The sequence below is a fragment of the Saccopteryx leptura genome, chromosome 3 (genome assembly GCF_036850995.1).
Source record: "Saccopteryx leptura isolate mSacLep1 chromosome 3, mSacLep1_pri_phased_curated, whole genome shotgun sequence".
NCBI lineage: Eukaryota > Metazoa > Chordata > Mammalia > Chiroptera > Emballonuridae > Saccopteryx > Saccopteryx leptura.
Window position 1 is genome coordinate 263,981,212 of NC_089505.1, and position 16,388 is coordinate 263,997,599.

The 16,388-nt window shown below is 38.1% G+C and overlaps 1 protein-coding gene across 5 annotated transcripts in view; it reads left to right on the plus strand.

The window, feature by feature from the left end:
* Positions 1-16,388, plus strand: part of ASB3 (ankyrin repeat and SOCS box containing 3) — a 118,033-nt gene that overhangs the window by 85,416 nt on the left and 16,229 nt on the right. For all 5 annotated transcript variants that reach the window (XM_066378271.1, XM_066378272.1, XM_066378273.1 and 2 more), the window contains 2 exons: positions 5,811-6,068; positions 10,949-11,082. In XM_066378271.1, the coding sequence (XP_066234368.1) occupies positions 5,811-6,068; positions 10,949-11,082 (392 nt within the window). The remainder of the gene's footprint in view (positions 1-5,810; positions 6,069-10,948; positions 11,083-16,388) is intronic.

A 16,388-nucleotide genomic window follows, 5' to 3' on the forward strand; every position in this document is an offset into this window, starting at 1 on the left:
CATTTTCCATCATTCTGCTCTTTGAAGTAAAAAAAATGTGCACAGAGCCTGGACCAGGACCAGGTGGTGACACAGTGGATAGAGCATCAAACTGGGATGCTGAGGACCCAGGTTTGAAACCCTGAGGTTGCTGACTTGAACACAGGCTCATTCAAACTGAACACGGGCTCATCAGCTTAAGTGCAGGCTCGCCAGCTTTAGAATGGGTTTGCCAGCTTGAGCATGGGATCATAGACATGACGCCATGGTCGCTGGTTTGAACCCAAGGTTTGCTAGCTTGAGCAAGGGGTCACTGGCTCAGCAGAGCCCCTCAGTCAAGGTACGAATGAGAAAGCAACCAATGAACAACTGAAGTGTCACAACTACGAGTTGACACTTCTCATCTCTCTTTTTGTCTGTTTCTACTTCTGTCTCTGTCTCTCTCTCACTAAAAAAAAAAAAAAGGGCATAGAAATAGTGTGCCCAGATAAAAAGAAGTACAATGAAAGAAAATTCAACATGTTAACAAGATTTATTTTAAACAAGCAGAAATGAGCAAACATCTTGAACATTTTATGCTTGTTGGGCAAACAAGTGTGTTAGGCTTGCTCATTTGTATTTTGCCTGATTGGTGCATGAGCACAGGGCAGCACCTTGTGTGTATAGTCTATTTAAGGCTGCAGGTGCTTGTCCTCAGGGCGGCAGGTTATAATTGCTGATTGCCTGCCACCATTGGGAGGGGCCATTTTTGCTATTGTTTGTGGGAGGTTTCCCTACACACACTCTCTCTCTCTCTCTCTCTCTCTCTTTCTCTCTCTCTCTCTCTCTCTGCCAGTTCTTGCTTGTGAGCCCTGACAAAGGGCAGTGGTCTACCCGGCCTACTTGCTTGTCCACCATTGCGAGATTCTTAATAAATGGAATTGCTCACCATCCTGCAGCTACAGTTCCTTTACAGTCTGCTGAAGTCCAATGTGAACCTGCATGGCCATGGCCACCAGCTTTACAATGCTTAATTAGCCAACGAAATATTTAACCAACTTATTAGCTAAATGATCAAAAGTTTACTAAATGGCTTTCAATCATTTGCTGAAAACAAAATAAAGACATTAGATCTTACCAGAGGTACCTATGTGTGATGTTGTGAGGAGAAAGGACACAACAATTTTTATGAAACTAATACATTAAATATGATCAGCATTAATTTGAAAGACAAAATCAGGTCAGTTAAGCTATAATCTCTTCCTACAGTAAATTATAAAAGGTGTTAATATTTGTTCAAATTGTCCTGAAACTTCTCAACTTTCCTCTTCTTCCACACATTTCAGTTAAAGGAGTCTTTTTCTTATATTTTCTCATTTCAGTTGAATTAGTGAACTGTTCCCTTCAAAGAATGGCTTTCATGTCACTGTAGTTAATAATCTTTTCAGCCCCTCATGCCGAGGGACAAAGACTGCTTGTGCACAGTGGTGGAGCACACACCTTTCCATCAGGCCTCAGAGGGGTGAGGAGAAGGAAAGGTTGCTGCTTCAAATGGAAGCTCATCCTCTCAAAGGTTTCAGAATGCTAATCCTGAGCTAAACAGTTAAATCAGCTAAATAAAACAAAAAAGAAGGGAAAGCATAAAACCCAGGGCCATTATTTATATTTATTATTTTCATTACCTTATGATATTAATTGTACTACTTGTAAAAGCAGATCGTTCTCTAGAACAGAACAGGCCAGTAGTGCAAGAAGGGCCACAAATATATACTAAGTATCTAGATCTCAGAGAAATACTAAAAACACACAAATGAGAAAGCAAAAGTTTTTAATAATGTATCATCAGACAGCTTTATAAACCTTTCAGTGTGTGCTTTTGTTTCTTCTAACACAAAGCAATATGATAATTGGAAGAAGTTTAGAGCTGGCTTTTCCACAAATGTGTTTTTGTAGAATACTAATTCTGTAAATGGTTCATAGATATTACGTGGGATGAAATAAAGTTTGGGAAACAGAGTTAAGTAATGTTAAATAGGTTTCTTTCTTGAAAGGCTTCTAAGAATTTTTCTTGTGGTGGTTTGTTTGAAAAGGTTGGAAACATAGGATGAACTTATGTTTACAATAATTATACTATTGTTCCTGTGTTTATAGACTTTTTGGGCATTTTATACTCTTTATTATGCTTATTTCCAGTTAATGATCCTTTGTTTTCCTTTTAAAGCTGCTACTTCTCAGAGGTGTCTGGAATTTGAAGAAAAATATTTTGGCATATACTTTGAAAATGTAACTAATATACTGTTTAAAAATATGTTTATCCTATATTTCTTTTCTGGGCTATCTACTATAGGATTTCTCAAATATTTTCAGTTTGGGGCCTTTTTTATATGGATCATTTTCAGGGACTAATGTTTTATGCAATATACTTTGGGAAACAGATCTGGCCTTACAATATTCCTCAGTTTGACTACTTCATAAAGTGCTCAGTTTTCATAATAGAGGAGAGATATTTCAAATATTTGCTGTATCATATTCACCATTAAATTTTAGTTTGACATTATTATCACAGTTCTACCAATTGCTAGCTCTGTGACTAAGCTTAAATTTTGCATCTAGAATGAAGATAATAATAGAACTTAATTGTTAGGGTTGTTGTGAGGGCTAAGGGCACATCTTCCATAGTGTGTGGTATGGAATAAATAAGGAACGTTTGTTATTACAGGGGTTATATGTGCACATGTTCCTCTCACATATTAGAAATGGATGATTTATCTTTTAGCCTTGCTCTTAAAATTTTCTTAGCATGAGCCACATATCTAGATGCAATGTTGAAGTTTTAATAAGAAAGCCTTTTTGGTTTTGTAGTATTTTCTAAAGGGAAAATCTGCAGCACTTAATGTAATAGGGTGTATTTATGGCTCACATTTACCTTTGTATTCTGTAGCAGAAGTATGCCCTCTTTAGGAGCTAAATCATTAAGAGCTAAAGTACCTATGGTTAGGCTATTGACGGCTTCAAAGCACTAAAGATGGTTTCTGAAGGGGGGAACTTAGCCAGTCCCTGAAAATTCACGTGCCTTGAAAACTGCCAGGCTTCTTGAGAATTATATGTCACATTTGTAATGAGGCAATGTCTTGAGCTTTTCTCACAGTTTACCTGCATATTTCTTGAAACATGTTTGACAGTCCATATGTAACTTGTCTGTTCTGTAGTGGAACCAGCAAGTAATAACTGCAGGCAAAACAATCAGAAGCTAGTGAAATGAGTTTGAAGTGGTTGAAAGTGGTGATGACTGTTGAGAACCATCAGTCAGAAGTATATCCGTTAGTGTTCCTTGCAGTGCACGACTGCTGGCAACAAGTTCTCTCAGCTTTCCTGTGTCTGAAAACAGCCAGAGTGAAAATGCAAATTTACAGGGTTGTTTCAAGAATAAGGATCTGCATGATGGACTTCTTATCGGGGACAAATAGCAAGATAGTAGACAGATAGCAAAGTTATTAACTTTTATAAAGAAATTTTAGAATTATAGATTTTTTTCTAATTGTGCAGTTAATTAAAAACAGAATACTGTTTATCTTTTAACTAAAGAAAAGAAGCACAAATTGGAAAATAAATGAAATAGATTTATAAAATATGCATGGATTAGGTGCTATTTTACTAACGTGTATAGTGTTTTAATGCTTTATAACCTTGATTTCAAGTTCTTTAGTAAGTCTTCAGAAGTAGCTGGTCTCGTGTGACAATCTGTTTCATCTACGGTACATCTTATTTAGAGTCTACCGTAGTATAATTAAATATTTTTTATTTAAAGTAGCATTAATATCAGTTTCAAAAGGGGAACAGTTTTATTCTTGCGTATTTTTTCACAGTTGTTTACATAGTAAACATACATGTTTTCTGAGCTTTGTTACAGTTAAAATGATGTAATAAACAGTTTTTAAATGTGATCATACAACCATCATAATTGTAACTTTTTTTGAGTATGTCATATTTTGTACTTATCCACTCCTCTATTGTTTTAACATTTAGGTAATTTCTTTTAAAGGCTGTTATAGATAATATTATGGTTAACATATTTGTGCAAATGGGATATAATTTTTAAAAATTTTACCTCCTATTTATCTAGATTCCTATGATTTATGAGTATTATATTTTATTTTAACTTACATAGTATTTTACTTTACATGTAATTGACTTTACAAATATTATATAGTGCTAATTGTGGTTCGGCAACCTCTTCCGAGTCACACAGCTGTTGAGTGGCTGAGAGGCTGGCTCCAGAGCATGTGCTCCGAACCTTTCCAGTGACGCTTCTTTTGTTACATCTGCCAATTAGCTTACCAAGAAAGGAGTGCACTTACTTTCAGTCAGTTTAACCACACTTAACCAGTATTGGATGATAAAACATTAAAAATAATGACCAGTTTAGTACATACAAAATGATATACTTTTATTCTGTGAAAGTTCTTGATAAAGTAGATTAATTTAGAAATAAAGCTATTAACCCTTTGAGTGGTACGAACGTTCATATACGTCCTCATGCCTCCTGACCATCCAGAGTACAATTGATTTATTTTAAAAATATGTAAGGCAACATTAAAAAAAGGCAAATGTGTATTGTTCTTGTTTCCATAAATTGGTTATCAAATAAACCTAATTTTAAGTTAATAAAACTATAATTGGAACTAGTTTCATTTTTTGAAGAAAAAAAAAACCCCACAAACTCATTACTGGGGTGAAAAAAACTCACTACTCAAAGGGTTAAGTTAAATCTCTTTCATTAAAAAAAGATTTTTGATATGATTGTTTTTTACCGTTAGAACTTTGACAGTAGGGGGGTAAAGTGGGAAAAATGGAGGGATGGGGTGGAAAGAAACTGCATGGGGTGTGGGGACGTGATGTGGTGTGTAGATGGTGTGATATTAAGTGGGACACTTGAAACCATGTCAACACAATAAATTAAGAAATAATTTTAGGCCCTGGCTGGTTGGCTCAGTGGTAGAGCGTTGGCCTGGCGTGTGGGGTACTGGGTTCGATTCCCGGCCAGGGCACATAGGAGAGGCGCCCATTTGCTTCTCCACCCCCCCTCCTTCCTCTCTGTCTCTCTCTTCCCCTCCCGCAGCCGAGGCTCCATTGGAGCAAAGATGGCCCGGGCGCTGGGGATGGCTCCTTGGCCTCTGCCCCAGGCGCTAGAGTGGCTCTGGTCGCGGCAGAGCGATGCCCCGGAGGGGCAGAGCATCGCCCCCTGGTGGGCAGAGCATCGCCCCTGGTGGGCGTGCCGGGTGGATCCCGGTCGGGCGCATGCGGGAGTCTGTCTGACTGTCTCTCCCCGTTTCCAGCTTCAGAAAAATACAAAAAAAAAAAAAAAAAAAAGAAATAATTTTAAAAAAAGAACTCTGGAAGTAAAGGAGACATTAACTAAGGTTATTGCTAAAGGAAATTATATTTTTGGTGATTCCTAGAATGAGTCATCTGTCTTTTGAGACAGGTCACATTGTGTAATAACTTTGTCTAGCAAGCATTTTGTAGTAGAGATACGTTATTATATAAAAATATCACAATTTTGAGAATTTTCTATTTGTGAATGATAATTTTTAAAATTATTTAAGCTTAATATTTAGAATTCTAAGGGCACTCTGTTCATAGTTGAAAATTAAAAACCATGCAGGAGGGTGTAAATTAATAAATAGCCCTTTCCTTCCCCTAGTTCTCTAATGTTGAATCTGCTAGAAATATAAAACCATCCCTATCCCATCTGCTGCTGTTCTTATTTTTCAGCTGTAACTACTATTAATTATTGCTAACATTTTTTAATGTAAAAGTCTAATTTCTTTTTTCTTTTTTCTGTGGTGAAGTGGTGAATACTTTAGAATTGTGAATATTCTTTTGAAATATGGAGTCCAGCTAAATGACCTTCATTTGGCATACTGCCTGAAGTACGAGAAGTTTTCAGTATTTCGTCACTTTTTGAAGAAAGGATGTCCGTTGGCACCATGGAGCCATATGTCTGACTTTATAAATTACGCCATTAAAGCTCAGACAAAGTATAAAGAGTGGTTGCCATCTCTCCTGCTTGCTGGATTTGACCCACTGAATCTTCTGTGCAGTTCTTGGTAAGAAATTCTACAACAGTGGACCCTACTGTTTGAGTGAATATAGTACCTTTAAGTTCCTCCCGTTTCTTGAGACTTTGTGTTGTGATGAGTGTGTGTGTGTAGGTGTGTGTGTGACACTTGATGGCTGGATTGGGAGGTTGCTAATACTGAGACTGAATGTAAGAATAGATCCCTAGAAAAATGTAAGTGGTGATTGGAAGGGAGAAGAAAGGGACAATGCCAGTAAACTCTCCTGAGGGAGATATTTCTTCACTTAGGCCATCCGTCGCGCTTTCCTGAAAATGGCCCGTGACAGATGGTTGTAGCTGCTTGGAGGTTTCTGTTATCCCTTAGTCAACTAGACTGATTTTTCCTGTTCTACAGCATCTTGTTTATTTGAACTTTGTCTCCCCTAATAAATACTAATTTCTGAAGGAGCTAAGGATAGAATTGGTTAACTTGAGATAGTTTCTCAGAAGGGTAGCCTCTAGGAGCCATTATATGAAAGTTGGGCAAGAAAGGGAAAACTGCATAGCCTCCAGCCTTTGTGAAAGCTTTAGTGTCTAGTCTGGGCTCAGAAGGTACTGGTAGCAGTGACAGAACCCTTTTGGCCAAATAACTCAAGTCAAGTGAGAAAACAGAATAAAAGTGTCCAGGAAAGTAGAGGACAGGAGTAGTTTATAAAATTTCAACAAATCATTTTAGAAGGCTTGATTTTTATGCTTCAAAAAACTACCATTTACTAAAATGTTCAGACGAATATGGAGATTTTGTGTGTCAGCAGAAAAGTGCTTTGTTATCTTGTTATTTGTTTTTGCAAAAGAGGTCCTCTTGGGGTTTAGGAATGCCCCCTCCTTGTCAATTTAGTTTGGATTGCTGGAGATCCATCTTCTACCTGGTGGCTTCTCCGTCTATGGAAGGACAGGTCTTTATTTGGCAGTGTCCTGTATTTCACCTTTTTATTATGTCTGTCAATATAAAGAATTCAGGACTTTTCACCAGGCAGAGGCTTTGCGGTTAGGGTTGTGTGGCAGTGGTTTGAGGAATATAGAAGGAAAAGCAAAGTTTAGATATATCTTCTCATTTCCACTTCAGTTTTTGTTTTGTTTACAATACGATGAGTCCTTGATTGTATTTACTTCTTTCTCCAACAGGTATCTGTTGAAAGCTCATTGGTGCAGTTACCTCTATATCTTTTCAATAAATGTTCACAAAAACATTGTATTTTAAGATGATTGAGTGAAATATAAAGATTATTGACAGTTTATTGAGAAATCTCTGATTTTTAAAAGTTATTTGTATATGTGTCTTTGAATAAATACTCTCACACACACGCAATTGAGATATAAACATTCGCTAATGAATGCTCTATCTAGCTATTAACAGACTATTTAAGTACGCTTAATATTTTACTTAGTGAATTTTATTGTTGTGTCTGGGCTCCTGGCAGCTAGCAGCTAGCAGCAGGTGCCCCTCACCTGGGGATCACCTTCACTACAGCTGGTGTGCCAGGTAGCAGTAGACAGGCTCGCCAGTGAGCTGCCTTTCCTCTCTCTCCTCCATGGGGCTCGTCTGCAGGGCACCCACTCTCAGCCACACTCTCAGCCACACTCTCTGTTCCTCTACTGAAGCTACTAGCTCATCTCCATATTACTTGCCTGTTTCTTTCAGTTTTCTGGTTTCTAGTATATTGATTTCTGGTTTTTAGTTTATTTCTTTTACCAACACTTAGAATAATACCTAACACATAGTTGGCACTATTTTAAGTTCTTTACTCTGTTAACTTATTTACTATTAAAACACACTAGATACTATTATTATTTTTCTTCTACACAGGAGGAAATTGGGGCACAGAATGAACATACTTGCCCAAGCTCACATGGCTAGTTAGTGCTAGAGCTTTGAGTTGAACCCAGGCCGTCCTGTAATGTGGTGCTGTGCTGCCTCAGTTCTGTGTGTCCACAGGGATGTGGTAGTTATACCACTTTCTTTCAGGTGTCCTAATCCTTTGCTTAATTAAGAAGAACCTATGCAGGGAAAAATAATTAAATATTGCGGTTTCCCCTTTCCTCCTCAGCCAATTTCATAGACTACTGCAAGGAGAGGGAATTATTTAGCTTTATTCTCCTAAAAGGCTTTGTAAAATTTACTCTCCTGTCCTACTTCTCGTAGAGGCCTCCCTCCCCCAATGTGAAATAGCCCACTTGAAAATTTTTGTGGTAACAAGCCACTATGTATAGTGTGAGCTATATTTCTTGGATAGGTTAGGATAGAAAGAGTTAAGTGTAGCATCCACCGGGTATGAGGACAAATGTCGGAGACTTTCAGGAGTTAAGATGTTACTTTATTGGCCAGTTTAACCTGCGCAGGGGCGAACTCCCAAGATGTCCGGAGACACCATGCCCACAAGGAGCTGCAAACGGAAGCCGCACCTGGAGCTTACAGCCAGGCCCTTATATATCCTAAGTGAGCAAGCATATACAGAAGCAGATGTGGCAGTTTAGCTATTGGCTAGGGAGGTCACACAGCGCATAGCAACAGGGGCCGGTTTTAGCTTAATGGCGAATTTCAAACCTAAACTTCTGATAAGGGTCTCTGACCTTCTTTGTTCCCAGCCTCACAGAAGCCATATCAGCACTTACTGTTCCTTCAATAGTTACACTCTTTGCAGCACTCCCTGTTCCTTCAATAGTTGCACTCTTTGGCAGCCCCAGTACTCCCTGAATCTAACATTAAGAAACAGTCAACTACAAATTATTTTAAAGTAAATTATAAAACTTGCAGCTTGTGGTTTTCTCAGAGAAGGTAACTCTAGTAACTTTATATTCATTAGAAAAAACATATTAGAAAATTTCACTCTAACAAGAATGCTTAACGGTGTCAAATTTTTGTTCACTGATTTTTTATTGAATGGATAAAGCCAATGTTTACACTGAATATGATAAATATTTTGCTTTCTTTGATCAAATTTACACTCACTGAGCTGTTATAAGAAAAATTCGCTCATAAAATTTCAATATACTGTTAAAGTGGATTTTGGTTATATCTTATTTCTGTCACATGTAAGTCTGTTTCTTAATCTTTGTCATGTAAATTATAAATGTCTTTTCTGGGTATTTATGTCTTAAATGTTCTATAAAAATGTATCTGGCTAAATAATTGCCTATCACAATATAATCTACAGAGTTGAAATTTTTTTCAACTTTAAATGAAAGACTAGATGCCCCCAACTGAATGTTGTAAGTAATAGAAAGCAGATGTCATCTGTGCATTTAATTGATTAACTGTTGCTCATTTATGATTATACAGCTGCTTTGTATGACATACTTATCAGTGTAGTACAGTAACAATACATTTTTAGTAGTATTATCAGCATTGGTAAAATTAGTGATATTATTTAAAGCTGTGTAAACAGATTTGTTTCTTGTGTATGTGGTTAGATAACTGAATAAAAATGACTGTGTTTTGTTCTAGTGAGATTTAAAGTGCATTACTGCAGAAAAAGTGAAGCCATTAAAAAAAAGAAATAAGGAAGAATAACCAAATATCTTTTGATGAATATACTTTATCATTTCATTTGTTTTCAGTATTTCCTGATAAGTTGTGATTTTATTGAAAGCTTCTTGAGAAGTAAAATGTTTCCCCAAGACTTCGGTGAAACACCAAGTTTTTTGTTATATAGAAGTTTGTATATTAGAGAGTTAAGAATTTGGAAAATAATTTTCATATTCTAATCAGTCATTTCAAGGATACTTTGACTCTGAATTACAAAAAAGTAAGTTGTCTTTGAGATGACAAGTTTAGAGTATTAATCAGTTTCTTTTTCTTCCTTCTATTGTTCCCTTTTCTTTAGTCCTTATTCAGTAATGGGTTCAGAAAACAAACAAATTTTTAAAAAGACCTTGAAAAGAATTTCTGTTTTTGAAGTAATCACTAGAGGCCCCAATCATTTTCTCTTCAAACACTGTGAGGGTAGGGGAATATTTACATGAGTACTAAATTTCAGGCCTACTGAAAATTTCAAACCAGTTCAAATACTATCAGACATTTACATACCGTTTTATAGTTTTAAAAGTATGTTTACTATATTTGCTCGAATTATTTTCACAATTAGTCCCCTGAAATAGGCAGCTTAAGTATTATTCTGTTTTTAGAGGACCAGGATCAAGGGCTTAAAGAATTTCAGCAATATGTTTGTCAGTAGTATAGGTAGTATTTATTGGAAATCAGAACTTTTCTTAGACCAGTGCTCTTTCCATGAGGATTCAAGTGCTTGTAAAATTTGGAGAAGTTTCTTTAGGATAGGTTGGAAGGGCATCTGAAATTATTTTGTATAAATAGAAGGCGGAATTGTTTGTCTTGAACACCTTTCACTTCTTAGAGACGAAGCTGGTACATCCTTAAGAGCTGAGTCTATAATGCAGAAGGTTCTTAGAGGAGAACTGTTGTACATCCCTGGGATTGGGCAGAAACAAGCCATCTCTCCCTTCTGCTTAGTTTAGGGATGGGTTTGGATGTTTGGGCTTTATCCTTTCAGGACTGTTAACGCAGGAAGGTTTAGTTGGGAAGAGATAATGACAGATCTGCTGATGACCCTGCTGCTGCCTCTGTCTTTTCTTGACGCTGCTGCTGGGGAATGCTAGCTCTACAAGACTATAGACTCCTCTTGTCATCTCTTGGACAGTGGCACACGGAATCAATTCAGTTTTCTGTAGGAACCTGTAGAGGATTATTCATATCCCCTGCACTTGCTTCCAGTTACACAAGTATTTCCTATGCCCCAGTTTTCTGTCTGCCTTCTGTGTTAAGATGTAAGAATAGGTATGTGGTGTTTGTTTTCAGGATAAATCCTTGATGTATTTTGTGTCTAATGGTGTGTTAACCTCTTGCTAATACAGGATTGACTCAGTCAGTGATGACACCCTTATCTTCACTTTGGAGTTCACTAATTGGAGGAGGCTTCCTCCCACGGTTGAAAAGTTACTCTCTGATCGTGCCTCAAACTCCTCTCGGGCTCTACAGCAATATATTGGTAAGAAAGTACCATTTTAAAACACACTTCACGACTTTTTCTTTACTTCCTTCTCTAGCTTTGCTGTAATTTTAAGTAATAAGAGTTGTTGGAGAACATATTAAAGGGAGAATCATTTCCATTTCATTTATGTGGAGAAAGGATGGGACTTGGAGGGGAGATCATAGTAATTTCCTTCAGCAAAAGTCACATCTGATTTTAGAAGATCAGCCTAAGGAGCATATAAAGAAAAGGAGGTATTTACTGACATTTTAATTTAATGATGTCTTTTTATTTTTAGTAAGGATTAGGTAAACAAAAGTGAGTCCTAAAAATATTGTTAGTTTGTGAATATTTAGTTTGTCAGAAAAATGCGAACTTAACTTTCTTTTCAGGGTGTATTTGTATTTGTGTTCTCTCTCAAATATTTTATCATTAAAAGAAAGTATTGCCATTCAACCTGTCCTTACTGAGTGCATGCTGATGTGTTGGTGTAATATAACTATGGAGGTGAGTTGGGTGAAAATTCTGTGAATTGATTGATATTTTGTATGACTTTTAAAACAAATTTTCAGTTTACTCTCATTTATTAAAAAGTTCTTAAGCTAATTAAAAAATTAAAGAGCTTACCGTTAAAGATTTTACATAAGGAAATCAGTTTAAACTAAACATACCGTAATATATGCAAAATATCCAGATTTATTTTACTTTAACTACATTTTGTTAACTAGATTATATATTTTAAGAAAATTATTTCTTTACTGCTATTTTTACATTAAATGTAACAATGTAACTCTGCATAAAACATGTTGAATAGGCTTTTTTTTTTGGTATTTTTCTGAAATGAGAATGGGGAGGCAGGCAGACAGACTCCCATATGTGCCTGACTGGGATCCACCTGGCATGCCCATTAGGGGGCGATGCTCTGCCCATCTGGGCCATTGCTCCGTTGCAACTGGAGTCATTCTAGCACCTGAGGCGGAGACCACAGAGCCATCATTAGCACCTGGGCCAACTTTTGCTCCAATGGAGCCTTGGCTGTGGGAGAGAAAAAGAAAGAGAGAGAGAGAAAGGAGAGGGGGAAGTGTGGAGAAGCAGATGGGTGCCTCTTCTCTGTGCCCTGGCCGGGAATCGAACCCGGGACTTCCACACACTGGGCTGATGCTCTACTGCTGAGCCAACCGGCCAGGGCCGAAGAGGCTTTTAACAAGTGAACTTATGCATATGTAGAAATGTCTTATTTCTTGGAAAAGTATGTTTAAACTTTCTCAATCAAAAACAGACATTCAGATTCAGGAAAATAGGCTCTTGAACTGAGGTGTATTCGAACTGTTAGAGAGGTTTCTGTTGAAGAAAAACATAACCTAGAGTCTTCTAGTATGGAATTCTTAAAATAATAATGTTGTAAAACTCACTTGCATACAATTCTTAATGTTGAGAATTGCACCTGCTTTTACTAATTATGTATCTGGAGCAGTAGAGAACAATTATTTATATAGAACAGTTAGAGTATGGGGCAGAGAACTTGTGAACAAAAAGTCAAAAGAGGGAGCAAAGATACATGAGAGTTTACTCTGAATACTTTAATATACAACATGTTAGTCCAGATGCAGGTAAAAATTGTGCATGAGTACATTACCCTGCAAGAGACTGAATCTACCAAGGGCTTCTTGTTTAATTAGGCACCAGGTAGTGTTTGTATAAGCTAATAGACAGCATCTCTTGAAAGGATTTTATTTTGGCTGAAGATTTGCAACAGCCTTTCTTAGAGGTACAGTGGTACCTTGAGATACGAACAGACCAACATACGATTTTTTTTTTTTTTGAGATACAAGCTGCGACTCGGTCTGTATTTTTGTTCAAGATCCGAGTGAAATTCCAAGATACGAATTGTGATTCGGGAAGCTGCTGCTAGTTGGGCGTTGGCGCGCGGGTCCAGTATCGACAGTTTGATATACAAGTTGACTGACTTACAAGCTCGGTTACAGACGAATTAAATTTGTATCTCAAGGTACCACTGTGTTAATGTAGCTAGTGCTTTTCTGGCCTATTTCTTTAAATAAGACCTCTCTCCTTGGTTCTAGTCCCATGTACCCAACTGCCTTTTGGATATTTCTGCTTGGTATAGCTCACTTTTTTTTTTTTTTTTGTATTTTTTTGAAGCTGCAAACGGGGAGGCAATCAGACTCCCGCATGCGCCCAACCGGGATCCACCCGGCACGCCCACCAGGGGGCGATGCTCTGCCCATCAGGGGCATCACTCTGTCGCGACCAGAGCTACTCTAGCGCCTGAGGCAGAGGCCACAGAGCCATCCCCAGCACCCGGGCCATCTTTGCTCCAATGGAGCCTTGGCTGCGGGAGGGGAAGAGAGAGACAGAGAGGAAGGAGAGGGGGAGGGGTGAAGAAACAGAGGGGCGCTTCTCCTGTGTACCCTGGCTGGGAATTGAACCCGGGACTTCCACATGCCAGGCCGATGCTCTACCACTGAGCCAACCGGCCAGGGCTAGCTCACATTTTGATATATCCAAAATTTGAACTTGTCCTACTTCCTACAACTCCTACTGTTCCTTCTGTCTGTTTTCTGGTTTAGGAGGTGAGATGGTTTGGGAGTGCTGCTTATTAAGAAAGTGAGTTATCCCTGGAAACTTTATTTTATCCATAGCAGGTCAACAGGGATGACTTTGTCCTCCCTACCCCCAACCCCAAGGGATATTGGTAATGTCTGCACTTTTTGGTTGTCACAATTGGTAAGGGTGTTCTTGCCACATGGGGGGATAGAGGCCAGACATGCTGCTAAACAGCCCCCGACAATAAAGAATCACCTGACCCCAAATGTCAATAGTGCTGAGGTTGAGAAATCCTGACCCACCCTGACTCTTGGATATCCAGTCTTAGCGTCTTTTATTATGATCCTGGAAAGACCTTTAAACCATGTTCTTCCTTCATACTACTTAGGAAAGGTGCATGGTTTCCTCCTAGTTTTATTGGTGTTTCAGGTTATTCTTCAGTGTCTCTTCCTCTGCAGATAATGGGAGCCATTGTGGTGCTGCTGGGTTTTAGTAAAGCTGGAGGAATCAGCTTTTTCCTCAGAAACTTTTCTTTCATCAGAAGGGAAATGTGTACCAGGAAAAATTTACTGAGTTGTTGAAGTTTTAATAACAATTATGTTTCATTTTTAAATTTAGTTAACATTCAGATTATTTTGTAATAGTTTCAGGTTTATAGCATATTTAATAACATTTTTTGATCATGTGCCTTATCTATACCTTTTATTTTTTTATTTTTTTATTATTTATTTATTTATTTTTGTATTTTTCTGAAGCTGGAAACGGGGAGAGACAGTCAGACAGACTCCCGCATGCACCCGACCGGGATCCACCCGGCACGCCCACCAGGGGCAACGCTCTGCCCACCGGGGGGCGATGCTCTGCCCCTCCGGGGCGTCGCTCCGCCACAACTAGAGCCACTCTAGCGCCTGGGGCAGAGGCCAAGGAGCCATCCCCAGCGCCCGGGCCATCTCTGCTCCAATGGAGCCTTGGCTGCAGGAGGGGAAGAGAGAGACAGAGAGGAAGGAGGGGGGGGCGGTGGAGAAGCAAATGGGCGCTTCTCCTGTGTGCCCTGGCCGGGAATCGAACCCTGGTCCCCCTCACGCCAGGCCGACGCTTCACCGCTGAGCCAACCGGCCAGGGCCTATCTACCTAATAGTGTCCCAGGAAACTCTTGATCTATTCATTTCAGTGTGCCGCTGCTTTATTTTAAAAATGTTTTAAAACAGTAAAACAAGTTAAAATGGAAGGAAATAAAAATAAAGGTGGAGATGGATATAAAATGCAGTCCAGGAAAGCATGTCATGGTAGTCTGAAACTTGTTAGGTAGGTTCTCATTGATAGTAGGTTCCAGAGCTCATGAAATAAAACAGACTCTTTGCTGCAAAGTAAAGATATTTTTGTATGTTGTAATGAACAGTTTTCTAGACAATATCTTGGTAAGTAGTCATGGTTCTTGGGACTTTATTTTACCAATCTTCAGTGTATGTGGAGTGTTGCTATCATACCAAAGTATAATTCAGTAAAAATAGTTCTTAAGTGGTCAATACAGTGTGATCCAGGTACTCAGATCTCTGTTGCTTCTACTTGACCAGGGCTAGATTTTTAACATCTGGAGGAATGGATGACTTGTGTGCACTTTGAGCTGTTCTTTCTAAATATTGTATCTGTCAACTCAATTTTTAACAATAGTACTTGGCAATGAGTTCAGAATTATACTACCTAAGAAGTATCAGAGTGCACCTATTTTGTATTGTATATTGGGTTAAGAATATATTTTTAAGATATAAGTGATCTTAAAAGTAGAAGCAAAAGAAAAATGAAAAATAAATGTTTATTTGTCTTAAGCTAAGTATTCTTTCTATTGTGAAGCCCAAGGAACATTGTGAGGACTCCTTAAATTTGGTGGGCTGAGCAAGCATCATATGATGCTCAATTCATTGTTTTTAAAACATTTAGTGAGCATAAGTGGTTAGAATTCTTTTTAAGTTTATTATTATTATTATTATTCAATAATGAAAAGACAAAAGTCATGTACCATTGGGGAAACATGTTTTTCCTGCTGCAGTAAAACTGGCTGAAATAGTATGAGGACAAGGTAAAACATGTTCCTTGTTAGCAAATGTTGAAAGAGGCATAGACAAGATTGCTGAAGAGTTAAAGAGAAGAGTGAAAAAATAACCCTGCAGGTAAGAAGTCTGGTATACAGGCAGTCCTCCGGTTATGAGTTATGATGAGGTAGGTTCTGTAGGCTTGTTCTTAAGTTGAATTTGCATATAAGTTGAAACAGGTACATTGCCTATTAAATGCAACTTAGACAAATGTTTATCTTAACATAGTATTTATTTTTACCTTCTGTGCATATAAATACTTAAACATTTTCAAATACAACCTTAAACAATCTTGGAGGATGCAGAAGATGATGGATTTGTTGGAGAGGCTGGGACTGGTGTTAAGGGAGTCAGGGTTTGATTCTGCTGCTGGAATCAGTTTCTTGAAGTAGACATCAAGGGAGGTTTGTACAGAGCTTTCTTTTTCTCATCAAAAATGGCCTTGTAGCATCTCAGTCCTTTGGTAACGGTATGATAAACTTTGGTGAACTTCTCGGTATCAGGATCTTGCTCCTCTAAACTTTGCCATTTCTGCTTCAATGAGATTGAAAAGCATCAGCTAACTCTTTTGTAGAAAACTTTTTTGGCTCGGGAGTTTCTAGGTCCCTGTTTTTTTCACTTAAATGCTATCAATTGCTCAAGTTCCATAAGGTCTTCATTGGTTAGTTC